Source organism: Moschus berezovskii, chromosome 3, assembly GCF_049115385.1.
Source record: "Moschus berezovskii isolate FMDL1 chromosome 3, NW_MosBer_1.0, whole genome shotgun sequence".
NCBI lineage: Eukaryota > Metazoa > Chordata > Mammalia > Artiodactyla > Moschidae > Moschus > Moschus berezovskii.
The window spans coordinates 111493179-111507021 of record NC_142462.1 but is presented as its reverse complement, the minus strand read 5'-3'; the positions used below and the strand labels follow the sequence as shown (position 1 = coordinate 111507021).

The 13843-nt window shown below is 44.6% G+C and overlaps 1 protein-coding gene across 1 annotated transcript in view; it reads left to right on the top strand.

The window, feature by feature from the left end:
* The window catches only part of CREB3L2 (cAMP responsive element binding protein 3 like 2), a 132883-nt gene that overhangs the window by 73105 nt on the left and 45935 nt on the right, over nt 1-13843 (top strand). The window contains exon 2 of the mRNA XM_055421330.2: nt 8009-8225. Within this exon, the coding sequence (XP_055277305.1) occupies nt 8009-8225 (217 nt within the window). The remainder of the gene's footprint in view (nt 1-8008; nt 8226-13843) is intronic.

Here is a 13843-nt window from a genome sequence, read left to right as displayed (position 1 = left end):
AAGGAAACGGTAACCCACTCCAGTATTCTTGCCTGGAGAATCCCATGGACGGAGAAGCCTGGTAGGCTACAGTCCACGGGGTTGCAAAGAGTTGGACACGACTGAGGGATGGGATGGAACGGAACGGGCTATCAGTGAGTCTGTCTTTCTTTTTTTAAACTTCAGTCTCTGCTATGTGTCAGCTTTAGAGCCTGACCTAAACGGTGGGGTAGAAAGGGCGCAGACTTTGGGACTTTCTAGACTAGGGATCGGAGAAGGCAATAGCAACCCACTCCAGTACTCTTGCCTGGAGAATCCCATGGACGGAGGAGCCTGGTGGGCTACAGTCCATGGGGTCGCTAAGAGTCGGACACAACTGAGCAACTTTACTTTCACTTTTCACTTTCATGCATTGGAGAAGGAAATGGCAACCCACTCCAGTAATCTTGCCTGGAGAATCCCAGGGACGGAGGAGCTTGTTGGGCTGCCGTCTATGGGGTTGCACAGAGTCGGACACAACTGACGCAGCTTAGCAGCAGACTAGGGATGGAATAGTAATTCAGCTATGCAGTGCTAACCTTGAGCAATGTACCTAACCACAGTGAGCCCTAGTGTTCTCATCTATAAATGGGACATGCCTATCTTATCAGAAAGCACCTACCTTATGTTCCAAAAGTCAAGAACTTAGTCCGTCGGATGAGCCTACCACCTGATCCTGTCAGCATCTTCATCAATGATCAGCATCAGCATCATGTTTTCAGCCTGGTTAGAACTTCTCCATGGAGTTAGATTGTGAAGCTTAGATACCTCTTTCCTAGGAGAAGCAATATGGGGAAAGTTTGTTCAATTTGCAGTAAGAAGATCTATGTCAAGTCCAAGCTCAAATAGTACACGACTCTGACCCTGGACAATAGGTTTAAAACCAACTTCCTAGGATTGTTGTAAATGTTGGTTGAAGGAGAAGCTATGAAAATATAACCCATAACCTCTTAGACTGGATGGTAAAACTCCATTATGCTGCTGCTACTGCTGCTGCTGCTGCTGCTAAGTCACGTCAGTCGTGTCCGACTCTGTGTGACCCCATAGACGGAAGCCCACCAGGCTCCCCCGTCCCTGGGATTCTCCAGGCAAGAACACTGGAGTGGGTTGCCATTTCCTTCTCCAGTGTGTGAAAGTGAAAAGTGAAGTCGCTCAGTCGTGTCCGACCCTTAGCGACCCCACGGACTGCAGCCTACCAGGCTCCTCCATCCATGGGATTTTCTAGGCAAGAGTACTGGAGTGGCTTGCCATTGCCTTCTCCATTATGCTATAGCTTTGAAAGAATTCAACTGACATTTCATAACCCTTGATCTACTACATGAGTAGTCCTTTGCTCAAGTGTTTCTCAGCAGAAAGCCTCCATCTTTGAGGCTCACTTTGCTCCTTTCTCTGGTATTCGGCCTCCAGGACTGTATGCCCTTCTGTCATTGGCATTAAAGGTGGTATGATTCTGGCTTGATCCCTGCATGGACTATGGTGTCTTGACATGTCTACTGAGTCCTAGGGCCCACTGCTGCCAGGGAGACCCAGCTGGAGCTAATTTGCTGGCTTGAGTCACTGTGTCTGGTTGGGACAAGTTTTTTCAATCTCAAGTGTCTCTCTGGGACCTTCTCCCTGCTTACCACTTTGCTGAGTGCCTCAGCGTAGGTGGTGGTTAAGCACAGTTGCTCCCTTCTTTTGAGGAGCTTCGTTTTCTGGAGTGGAGGTTGTCATAATGTGCTTGGTGACAGCCATGAGTTCTTCAGGACTCCCTATCATTTAGGGCTAAATTGTTTGGTGACATGATAATTGCTAAAGAATCCAATGTGAAGGGAGGTCAGGGATGGTTAGCCTAGTGAAAGAAGGTTTATTACTGCTTATCCAGGGGATGTTCATGAAAACATTCATTAGTGCTGCTCAGGAGAAAGAAAATAGTGTCAGCAGAGTAGTCCAACCTGGCAACTTCCATGGGAAAGCGCAGACAACCAAAGAGAGCCTTGCCTCAGGATAAAGTGGGATTCCAGAGGCTTAGCTGGGCTCACACAGCCAGCCAGGGCTGACACTGCAACACAAGGATGGCATCGTGGCTTGAGAATGCAGGGGTTGTGAGTTCAGGACCTGCTTTTGCATTCTACCTTGTGTCATTTATTTCTCTTTTAGTTTCCTTAATTTCCATCTTGAATTGTGTCAGATGCTTGCAGAGTATTTACCATCAAGCAACAAGTAAATTTGTCTTTGGGGAGCTGCTTAGGGAATCAGACCCTGGCTTCAGGTCATCAGTGAATCAGGGAACCTGGGTTCTAGTCTTTTCTCCTTTTTTTTTATGGCTGTGTGGTGGCTTCTCTTGATGTGGGGCATGGGCTCTGGAGTAGGAGGGCTTCAGTAGTTGGGGTGTGCAAACCCATGGCCCCTGTATTGGAGGCAGATTCTTAACCACTGGACCACCAGGGAAGTCTCTGGGTTCTAGTCTTAACCTTAAAGCTATTCCACTCCTTGCAATGCAAGATCTGGTCCATGGGTGAGCAGCATTACTTGGGAGCTGATTAGTAATGCAGAATCTTGGGCCCACCTGCATTTGTGAGTCATCTTCTATGTCTTAACATCCCCAGCTGACTCATCTGCACATAAAAGTTTGGTCAAAGTGATATGGCTAGAGAAGGCAGGGCTTTTTCTATCTTCTCCTTCTTTTTGATATTTAGCCTCAGGTCTTAGTTATGGCCCTTGGGATGTTGCATTGTGGTACGTGGATTCTCTGGCTGCGGTGCGCAGGTGTGTATGGGCTTAGTAGCCCCGAGGCACGTGGGTTAATAGTTCCCTGACCAGGGAACCAAGAACTTCCAGATGTTTAAGCTGGATTTAGAAAAGGCAGAGGAACCACAGATCAAATTGCCAACATCCACTGGATTGTAGAAAAAGCAAGAGAATTTCAGAAAAACATCTACTTCTGCTTCATCGACTACACCAAAGCCTTTGACTGTGTGGATCCTAACAAACTGGAAAATTCTTAAAAGAGATTGGAATACCAGACCACCTGACCTGCCTCCTGAGGAATATGTGTGCAGGTCAAGAAGCAACGGTTAGAGCCAGAAATGAAATAATGGACTGGTTCCAAATTGGGAATGGAGTACATCAAGGCTGTGTATTGTCATCCTGCTTATTTAACTTATATGTAGAGTACATCATAAGAAATGCTGGGCTGGATGAAGCACAAGATGGAATCAAGGTTGCTGGGAGAAATATCAATAACCTTGGATATGCAGATGATACCACCCTTATGGCAGAAAGTGAAGAGGAACTGAAGAGCCTCTTGATGAAAGTAAAAGAGGAGAGTGAAAATGCTGGCTTAAAACTCAACATTCAGAAAATTAAGATTATAGCATCTGGTCCCATCACTTCATGCCAAACAGATGGGGAAACAATGACAGATTTTATTTTCTTGGTCTCCAAAATCACTGCAGATGGTGGCTGCAGGCATGAAATTAAAAGACCCTTGCTGCTTGGAAGAAAAGCTATGACCAACCTAGACAGCGTATTAAAATAGCAGAGACATTACTTTGCCAACAAATGTCCTTCTAGTCAAAGCTATGGTTTTTCCAGTAGTCATGTATGGATGTGAGTGTTGAACTATAAAGAAAACCGAGTGCTGAAGAATTGGTGCTTTTGAACTGTGGTGTTGGAGAAGACTCTTGAGAGATCCTTGGACTGCAAGGAGACCCAACCAGTCCATCCTAAAAGAAATCAGTCCTGAATATTCATCAGAAGGACTGATGTTGAAGCTGAAATTCCAATACTTTGGCCACCTGATGCGAAGAACTGACTCATTTGAAAAGACCCTGATGCTAGGAAAGATTGAAGGTAGGAGAAGAAGGGGATTACAGAGGATGAGATGGTTGGATGGCATCACTGACTCAATGGACATGAGTTTGAGCAAGCTCCGGGAGATAGACAGGGAAGCCTGGCCTGCTGCAGGTTGCAAAGAGCCGGACACAACTGAGTGACTGAACTGAACTGACCGGGGATTGAACCCTCATTCCCGGCATTGGAAGGAAGATTCTTAACCACTGGGCTACCAGGGAAGTTCCTGTATCTTCTTATTTATTATTTTGTATCCACAGGACCTATCTAAAGTTTAGCACACAGTGGCTGCAAAATCCATGAATCTTTCTCTGACTTTGAGCATGTCCAAACTGCTAGGGACTTTGTAAACTTCCAGGGACTTCACTATAAAGTGGTGTAAAGAGCGGGGTGGAGAATGGAGTTGGTGTCAACCTTCAGTGTTTGAAAAACAGACATGAAAATTTGAATAACTGACGATGGCAGCAGTGGTTTTATTCTTTTTTAATTTTAATTTTTAATTAGAGGATAATTACAATATTGTGATGGTTTCTACCATACATCAACATGAATTGGTTTTAATATGGCTATCTTTGACCTAATAAGTCAAAAGCTCTGAAGATGGGTCATAAGATTTCTATGTTTTAAAGTTTCCTGTTATGTTCAGTAATGTTTATTACAGTATCATACATAAAAACAATCTTCAAATGTCCCTGAAGAGGAAATGAATAAGTATAATGTAATACAATTCAAAAGTCTACATGAATGAATAGAGCTACACATGTAAACATTAATAAATCTAAAGAATTTTTTTGAGAGAAGAAAGTTGCAGAGGAGGTGTAAAGTATGGTACTATTTAAAGCTTAAAAAAAAAACCCTGTGTATGTAATGGAAGCATATTTATGTAGTAGAATTTTAAGTTCTAGATGGGAAAAATAAACACCAAGTTCAGGGCATTATTTAACTTTGAGAGGGAAGAAGGGGATTAAATGGGAGCTTCATGTTTTATTTTTTAAAAAATAAAGAGTAAAGAAAAAAAGGTTGCAGCAGCAAACATGGAAAACAAGATTTTTTTGGAAAGGTATTATCATCTTTATTACTCATCATCATCATCATTCATGTTACTATTCTCTATAATTTTTCTGAATGCCTAAAATATTTCATTATAAAACAACTGAAACAAAACCCTCCTGATAACTGTGATGCAGATAGTTGGCATTCTTCCTAAGGGGATTTTAAATATGTATATTTTTTTTCACTTGGCTGCATCAGGTCTTGGTTTTTGTACACAGGATCTTTGCTGCTGAGTGTGGGATCTTTATTTCAGCATCAGAATCTTTTTAGTTGCAGCCTGCGAACTCTTAGTTGCTATATTGTGGTTGTTTAGTTGCTAGGCCATGTCTGCCTCTTTTGCGACCTCATGGACTGTAACCCATCAGGCTCGTCTGTCCATGGGATTTCCCAGGCAGGAATACTGGAGTGGGTTGCCATTTCCTTCTCTGGGGGATCTTCCCGACCCAGGGATCGAACCTACATCTCCTGCATTGGCAGACGGATTCTTCACCACTGAGCCATCTGGGAAGTCCCCATCTTGTTCAATCACTCAGTCGTGTCTTATACTCTGTGACCCCATGGACTGCAGCACGGCAGGGAAGCCCTCCTGCTTATTCTTAGTTGTAGCATGTGGGGTCTAGTTCCCTAATCAGGGAATGAACCCGGGCTTCTGCTTTGGGAGCTTGGAGTCTCATCCCCTGGACCACCAGGGAAGTCCCTCTCAGGAAACTCTTGCCTTAGATGTGTCTAAGGACCTTTCAGTTTTAAATATGTTTGTGCACAGAGAACTCTCACCCAACCACCCTCTCTTGTTCTCTTCCATGACGCATGCCTATTAGGATGTACCCGAGGTCTGTGGATTCTTTGCATTCTGTCCTGATGAGATGCAGCTTTTCTCATGTTTGTGCTGTTGGTGAAACCCATCCATCTAACGCTGCTTTAAGGACCTAGCCTACACTAAGGCCTCTTCTCTGTTGTCTACTTCTGTTCTTTCTGGAAGGGGGCGGTTCTGACCTACAACTATCCTATCTTAGAGCTCTAACCTTAGGGTCACCTCCTGCCCCCACCTTCCCTAAGCTGCATTCATTTTTCATAACACCTTCACTGACCCTTCAGTTCCATGGCAGGACTTAGTTACCCTGTGAATCTTACAAATTTTCATCACCTCCCCCCAGTATCACCATTTGCAATCACTTCTTTTATTACTGTACCTGCTTTCCGAACTTCCTTAAGTGTCCCTGAAGTTTAATCAGTAACAATGACACTTGTTGGTCTGTGACTCAGGGAACGTTAAGAAGGTAGAAGTGGCTCTAACAGCTGGTGTCAACCAAACTTTTAAATTAAATTATTTTAGAGTTATTTTTAATATACTCTACAGCATGAGTCCTAAACCAAGGGTAGGGACTTCCCTGGTGCTCCAGTGGTTAAGACTCTGCGCTTCCATGAGGGGCTCAGTTTCAGTTCCTGGTGTGGAGCTAACATCCCACATAACCTGTGGCCAAAATATTCTTTAAAAAATTATAATAAACCAAGGGTGAAGAACTTCCCTGGTGGTCCAGTGGTTGAGACTTTGCCTTCCGATGCAGGGGGTGAGGTTCAGTGCCTGGTTGGGGAGCTAGGGTCCCACATGTCTTGTGGTCAAGAAACCAAAATATAGGACAGAGACAACGTTGTAAATTCAGTAAAGACTAGAAAAATGGTCCACATTAAAAAAAAAAATCTAAAAAAATAAAAATAAACCATGGGTGATCTTCCCCTTACTCCCCTCAGGGCCATTTGACAGTGTCTAGAGACATTTTTGGTTTTCACAACTAGGAGAGTGCTACTGGCCTGGTGAAGGTAGAGGCCAGGGATGCTTCTAAACACCCCAATGCGCAGAACAACTCCACCCCCCATAACAAGGAATTTGCCATCTAAAATGGCAGTAGTGCTGAGGTTGAGAAACTTGGCTCTGTAGACCCTCATATCATGAATATCCCTCTATCGGTGAGGCAGAACGGGTGGGGCTACAGTCCTTTAGTGTGGGGCTGTGGAACAGGGAGTGCAGGACTCCCTGTGGGGCTATGCATAGACCATTCCTGTATCATCATCCTGGCAGGGTGGGGGCTAGGGAGGTGATGCTGTTGGAGATGGAAGATGGGAAGAGATGAAGTAGATTAAGGAAAAACTAGAGAGGAACAAAGTCCAGGTACTTGGGAGAATAGAGGAAAGCTTATTCGGATGCCTTTGAATTTGGCACTTGGCTATGCATAACACTTTCATGCTACAGAAATGCAGGATAGCTTGCTTATTTCCAGATATTCTCAATGTAAAAGGTGGTAGATAGTTGCAATCATGGCCCCAAGTGAGTCATGCCATCCTGCTTACATCTGCCTGCAGTGTGATTTTTGCCATTCCTCTGTTCAAGAGGTGGTGTCTCTTTTCACCCCATGAATCTGAACTGGCCTTGTCACTTGCCTTGACCTGAAGAATTTGGAGGGAGTGATGTTGTGTGACCTCTGGGGCCACTCAGCTTTGGCTTTCTCCCTCCTGGAACATTTCTACTGTGATGCGAGAACTCCCCTCCTGATAAAGCCTCTTTGAGGAAAAGGCCCAAGCATCCAGTGTCCCAGCCCAGCCCCGCCCCCACCAAAATTCTAGCTCATTCCGTCTCTGTTAGTGAATGCAGATGAATCCGTGTATCCACCCAGCCAACCCATAGCATAGTGAGAAACAACAAACCGTGGCTATTTTAAGCCACTTCTCTTTGGGGTGGTTTGCTCCACAGCAATAGATAATTGGACATTGTGTATGAGTGACTTCGTTTGGATGTTGTTAGAAGTTGCGGATAATATTTTGGTGTTAGAACACGTGCGAATGTGCTAAGTCGCTTCAGTTGTGTCCAACTCTGTGCGACCCTATGGACTATGGCCTGCTGGGCCCCTCTGTCCATGGGATTCTCCTGGCGTGGGCTGCCATGCCCTCCTCCAGGGGATCTTCCTGACCCAGGGATTGAAGAGCGCCTCTCGTGTCTTCTATGTTGGCAGGCAGGCTCTTTACCACCGGCACCACTGAGAAGCCCTTGTGTTAGACCATGTGTGTAAATATCAGCTCATGGTTAAAAGAGTTTCCTTTGCGCTTGCAGCACTTCTCGGAGCTTCTGGATGAGTTTTCCCAGAACGTCTTGGGCCAGCTCCTGAACGACCCTTTCCTCTCAGAGAAGAGCGTGTCGATGGAGGTGGAGCCGTCCCCGACGTCCCCGGCGCCCCTCATCCAGGCCGAGCATAGCTACTCCCTATGTGAGGAGCCTCGGGCACAGTCGCCATTCACCCACATCACCGCCAGCGACAGCTTCAATGACGGTAAACCCGGAGCGGGGGAAGCAGCTGGGACCAGGGCACCTGTGACCCTGACCTCCTTGAGGGTGCGGAGCGTGTGTTACAGTATCACCAGCACCCCCTTCAGCCACATAGCTGCTGTGTGTGGCCTGTGCTTGGGCCCTGGAGAAATGCAAAGGCACAGAATGTAGCTCTCCCTGAGACTGTGTGCTCTGGGAATTTGCTAGAACCGAATAGTACTAATTGCTCTCTTTGACCCTGTGGACTGGGCAGCAAAGCTTCCTTTTGCACCTCAGCCTGGACCCTCTGGTTGATAATTCCAGTACATCCACCATTTCAAGAGGTCATGCCATGTTTTGTTTGTTTTCTTTCTGAGAAGGAACTTTTATGACCACTCTTCTCCATAAACACTTCTTGGGTATCCTCTTGACCCATTTCTGACATGTTTCCTTAACCCCATGTATAAGAGATCTTGGTGAGCATTCCTAGACTTTCTCATTGGTTACCCTTTCACGCCCATTATCAAGGCCATTAGCTTGGTATGTGTTGAGAGTTTAGTTTTCCTGGTCTTAGAGATGTTCACATGTTTTGACCATTACTCCATAGGCCTTTAATTGGTATAGGCTCTATGAAACTTTTAAAATTAATTTTCTATGTTTGTTTTCCTAGAAGTATAACTACCTGTTTTAGTATCTTGAGTAAGTTTTGAAAACTGTATCTGCTAATGCTAGTTTGGCATATGCTCTCTTCTCCAAGAGGATGGTCCCTAACTTGATGTCCTCTGGCTTGACCTAGATGTCCCCTCTCCTCCTATATGACTGTATACATGACAGCATCTTGTGAAGTGACTACCTACAGGACGAGGTGCCTCCTGCTTCCTTGGGTTAAAGGCACATGCCTGTCCACTTCACAAATAGGTCATTAGCTTTGTGGGGGAATCCCTTCTCCAGTTGGGGTTCTTAGATCTATCACGTGCATGCTCAGTTATGTCTGACTCTTTTGACCCCCAGGCTGTAGCCTGCCAGCCTCCTCTGTCCATGAAATTTTCCCAGAAAGACTGCTGGACTAGGTTGCCATTTCCTCCTCCAGGGGATCTTCCTGAGCCAGGAATTGAACCCACGACTACTGTGTCTGCTGCATTAGCAGGCAGATTCTTTACCATTGATCCACCTGGGAATCCCTTTTAGATCTACAGGAAACCCAGGTTTCCTGTATTGCAGATGGATTCTTTTACCAACTGAGCCACCAAGGAAGCCCAAGAATACTGGAGTGGGTAGCTTATCCCTTCTCCAGAGGATCTTCCCAAGCCAGGAATCAAACCAGGGTCTCCGGCATTGCAGGCAGATTCTTTACCAGGGATTCTTTGAGCTGCCAGGGAAGCTCCTTAGATCTACTACTGACCTCTAAAAGAACCAACTCTGGGATCAGTAAAACATCATATCTTGGGATGGAGAATGTGCAGGTTTTTTGTTTCTCAGGCTCATTCTTCTTTTGATTAGAGGTCTACCCACAGACAACCCAGGAACTTTGGCCTTCTGTCCTCAGTGAAGGGAGGGTCCAAATCTGTGGGTGAGTTCTTTCCTGACTGGACCCTCTGGAGCCCTAACTGTAATCTCAGATTTCTCTGACAAGAGGTTAGATGCATGATGATCTTAATCCTTCTTCTCTGTGGTTTGTCTGCTTTCCCTGCCTCGGCAAGGAAGCAGGGTGAGGGGAAGCCCCCTGGGAGGGAGGAAATACGGCTGAAATAATTCGAGGGTGCGGAGTTGTTCTGAGGGTAACGTGAGATGACAGTGCCCACCACATCGCATTTCAGTGAATCGGTGTCTCTTCCTTCTCGTCCTCTGTTGTTGCAGAGTTGTTATTGTTCGTTTTCCTGATGCCCTTCTTTCCTTCTGCTTCTCCTCCTCTCAGCCTCTCTTCTCCCCTCCTCTGCTCTCCCATCTTTTTCCCCTTTCAGTTTCTTATTAAATCATTTCCAGGAATGACCTCTGTTCAAATTCAGGGGTATGGTCTCTGTTATGACTATATACCTTTCATTTTATTATAACATGGAGGACAACTATAGGGAGTCAGCCTTTTTCTGCGTTTTAGCTTAGATAAACTCAGGCAGTCCCTGCCTTAGTTGCTTTTTTTTTTTTTTAAGTGGACTCTAGCACTAGATGGGAGATGGGACTAAATGACCTTTAAGATTTCTCCCAGTGCTGAGGTTATGTGTGGGTGTGGTTTCTGTTTAACATTTGCAACTGCCTTTGCATATGGTTTTCCCATACTCTCTCTCTTTTTTAAATATTCTTTTTGATGTGGACTATTTTAAAAGTCTTTATTGAAATTGTTACAGAAATGTTTCTGTTTTATGTTTTGGTGTTTTTGGCTGTGAGGCATGTGGCATCCTGGTTCTGCAATCAGGGATCGAACCCGCATTCGCTACATTGGAAGGTGGAGTCTTAAACACTGGACTACCAGGGGAAATACTACCCATGTTCTCTTTACTGGTTTGCCTTTGTTATTCCTGAAGTTCCTTTGATGTCTCTATTTCAAGCCCGACTTCCCTTTGTGGAAGTCGTTTCTAATACCTCTTGTATAGTTATCTACTGCTGTGTAACAGATCTCCCAAAATTCGTGGCTTAAACTAGTAATAATCATTTATTACCTCTCATGATTTCTGTGGAACAAGAATTCAGGACTTGCTCACATAGGTGGTTCTGGCTGTTGACTGAAAAAAAAAAAACACATAACTTAAAAGTTGAGAATTATGTTTTATTTGGTGGACTTTCTGAGGACTGAAGCCTGGGATGCAGCTTCTCAGATAGCTCTGAGGTTCTGTTCCAAAGAGGTAAGCGGGGAGCCAGGTTATATAGGAGTTTTTGCAACAAAAACCAGGTAGTCAGAACATCCAAAGATTACTGTTAATTAAGGAAAAACCAGACATCTCAAGTTAGTGAATTTAGCATTTTTCTCTGTTTCGGGAAGATGTAAGAGTCTGGGCGCATTGAAATAATTCCTCTGATATGCACCTTAATTATCTAGGGCCGGTAACTTGTTCTTTCCCATCCTGAGTTCTTTCATGGCTCACTGTGTCCTCAGATGGTAGAAAGTACTGGAGCCCTGTGGGGACTCTTTTACAAGAGGGCTTCACCCTCATGGCCTAATTATCTCTCCAAGGCCCCACCTCCTATGACCATTACTTTGGGCATTAGAATTTCAGCATGTGAATTCTGGGAGGACAAACATTCAATGTGTAGAGGAAGGCGAGTTGACGTTTTAACTGGGATAGACAGTGAAGGCCTTTCTTTGAAGGTAGCATTTGAGCAAAGATCAGCAGATGAGGAAAAGAACTAGGTGTGTGCGTAGAGGCTTCTAGGCAGAGGGAGTGGCCCTGTGTCAGGGGTGCGATAACAACATAGCAGTACCTCTGTTGTATTCAGTTATCGTCTGTGGAGCTAGTCATCCATGCAGCAGCCTTGTTTCTAGAATATGCAGACTAGAGCTGGTCTAAACAATCTGGGCAACTTTCCCCTTCAAATCCATGTTTGCTGAGCACTTACCATGTGTTCTAGATACTTGTGAGACAAGGATAGTAAAATGGTGTGTACTAAGTCACCTCAGACATGTCCATCTCTTTGCAACCCTATGGAGCCCACCAGGCTCCTCTGTCCGTGAGATTCTGCAGGCAAGAATACTGGAGTGGATTGCCATTTCTGACTCCAGGGGATCTTCCCGTCCTATGGATCGAATAGGGGACCCTATCTTGTACCAACACCTGTTCTGATTCTTCACGTCTCTTTATTTCTCCTGCATTGGCAGGTGAATTCTTTACCACTAGCACCACCTGGGAAGCCCAGTAAAACTTAGATTCTTACCTCAAAGTAGCTCATAGGGAAGATACTGTGTACCCCAATACTTGATCAGACTGAATATGAGCAGTGTCCTGAGAGGAAACTGTAGTAACTCAGAGGAGAGAGAGCATGCCCAGTGTTTATCACAGGAAAAGTTGCAGGAACGAGGCAGAATTTCATTTGAGCCCTTAGGTGTTGAGTAGAGTTGAAACGGCGGTGATGGCTGGAGGGAAGCAGATAGTGTACACAGGGCTGGGACACTGATTCTTCTAAAACAAGACCCTTAGTGAAATGATGGCAAATAAAGCAGGTTTCCAAAAGTTTAGGATCCCTTCCTCTTCCTGATAAAACTTTTTTTTTGCTTTTTAATGCTAATCAGTACACATGTAGCATCAAGGAACCACCTATACTTATAGCTTAGTGTGGGGAGAAATGATCAATCTTTTTCAGGAAGCTTTCTTATTAGACCAAAGCTCACAACATTCAGCTCCCCCATCTGGCCCCTCCTATTTAGAGGTGCTGTAGTGCCATACACAAGGAATGTTCCCTGCCGTATCGGTCAACAGAAGGTGTTGTGGTTGTCAGCCAGCCTATGCCCCCTGAGGAGGTTCAGGATGGAAAAAAGCAGGATACTGGCCCTAGATAGTTAAGGCACATATTAGAGGAACGATTTCAGTGAGCCCAAACTCTTGCATCTTCCCTTATAAAGAAAAGTGCTGAATTCATTTACTCAGGCGTCTGGGTTTCTTTAATTCATAGTAATCTTTTGATGTTCCAACTACCTGGTTTTTGTTGCAAAAAAATTCCTGTACATTCTGACTCATCCCTCACCTTTTTGGAGCAGTCCCTCAGGGCTGTATGAGAGGCTCTCTTCTAAGTCCTCAGAAATCTGCCGAATAAAACAGATTTCTCAACTTTTAGGCTGTGCTTTTTTTTTTTTTTTGGACCACACTGCAAGAGGCTGTGCTGTTAATTTGCTGAGAAAAGGTACAGTGGGTCAGATATATTTTGCAAAGAGTTTCTGATCCACAGTTCATCTTAAGTATCAGTTTTTCTCTGAGGAAAGGCTTCCTATGCTAGCAAAACCCCTTTTGTATGCAGGGAATAATGAGCGTGAATAGTAACTGTTTGGAGTATGTGAAATCGGAGGTAGGCAATGTGCATGAAGGAGCTGGGGAACTTGCTGAGGAAAGCATTGTGCAGGTCTTGGCTTCAATTGTTTCTCTGAGTTTTGTGTGGATAGGCAAATGTTTGGGAACAGAACGATTTGATTCATTTGAATCCCAGTTGGCATCCGCCTTAGGGAGGATTAATTCACAAAGATCCCTCTGGAGTCTGTGTTCTGTTAAGCAGATTGCTTTCCTGATCCAGGAGGATGATATTTCTTTAGGAGATGCATAAATAGGCAGCAATTTAAACATTATTGTTTGCATTAAATTTAATATTCTTCATCGTTTGCACTGTCTAAACAGCCTAAAGCCCAGAACTAGGAATCCTTGTTTGTAGTGACGGTTAGTATTTCATTGTACCTTGCAAAGTCAATGATTCCAATCTTCTTGTCCAGTTTTAAAGATTAAAGGGAATTCTTCTTCAGTTGCTTCTGAGCCTGAAACAAAATGATAAGCTAAACAGTTCAAATGAGACTCTCAGTTTATTAGGATTTTTCTTTCTTTCTCCTTCTTCCTCCTTTTCTCCTCTCTCTCTCTCCTACCATCATCCTTCTTTCTTTCTCCCTTCTTTGTTTTCTCCCTACTAACTCTTTCTTTTCCCTCTTCCTCCCTCTTTGAGCCCTGAGCCAACTAT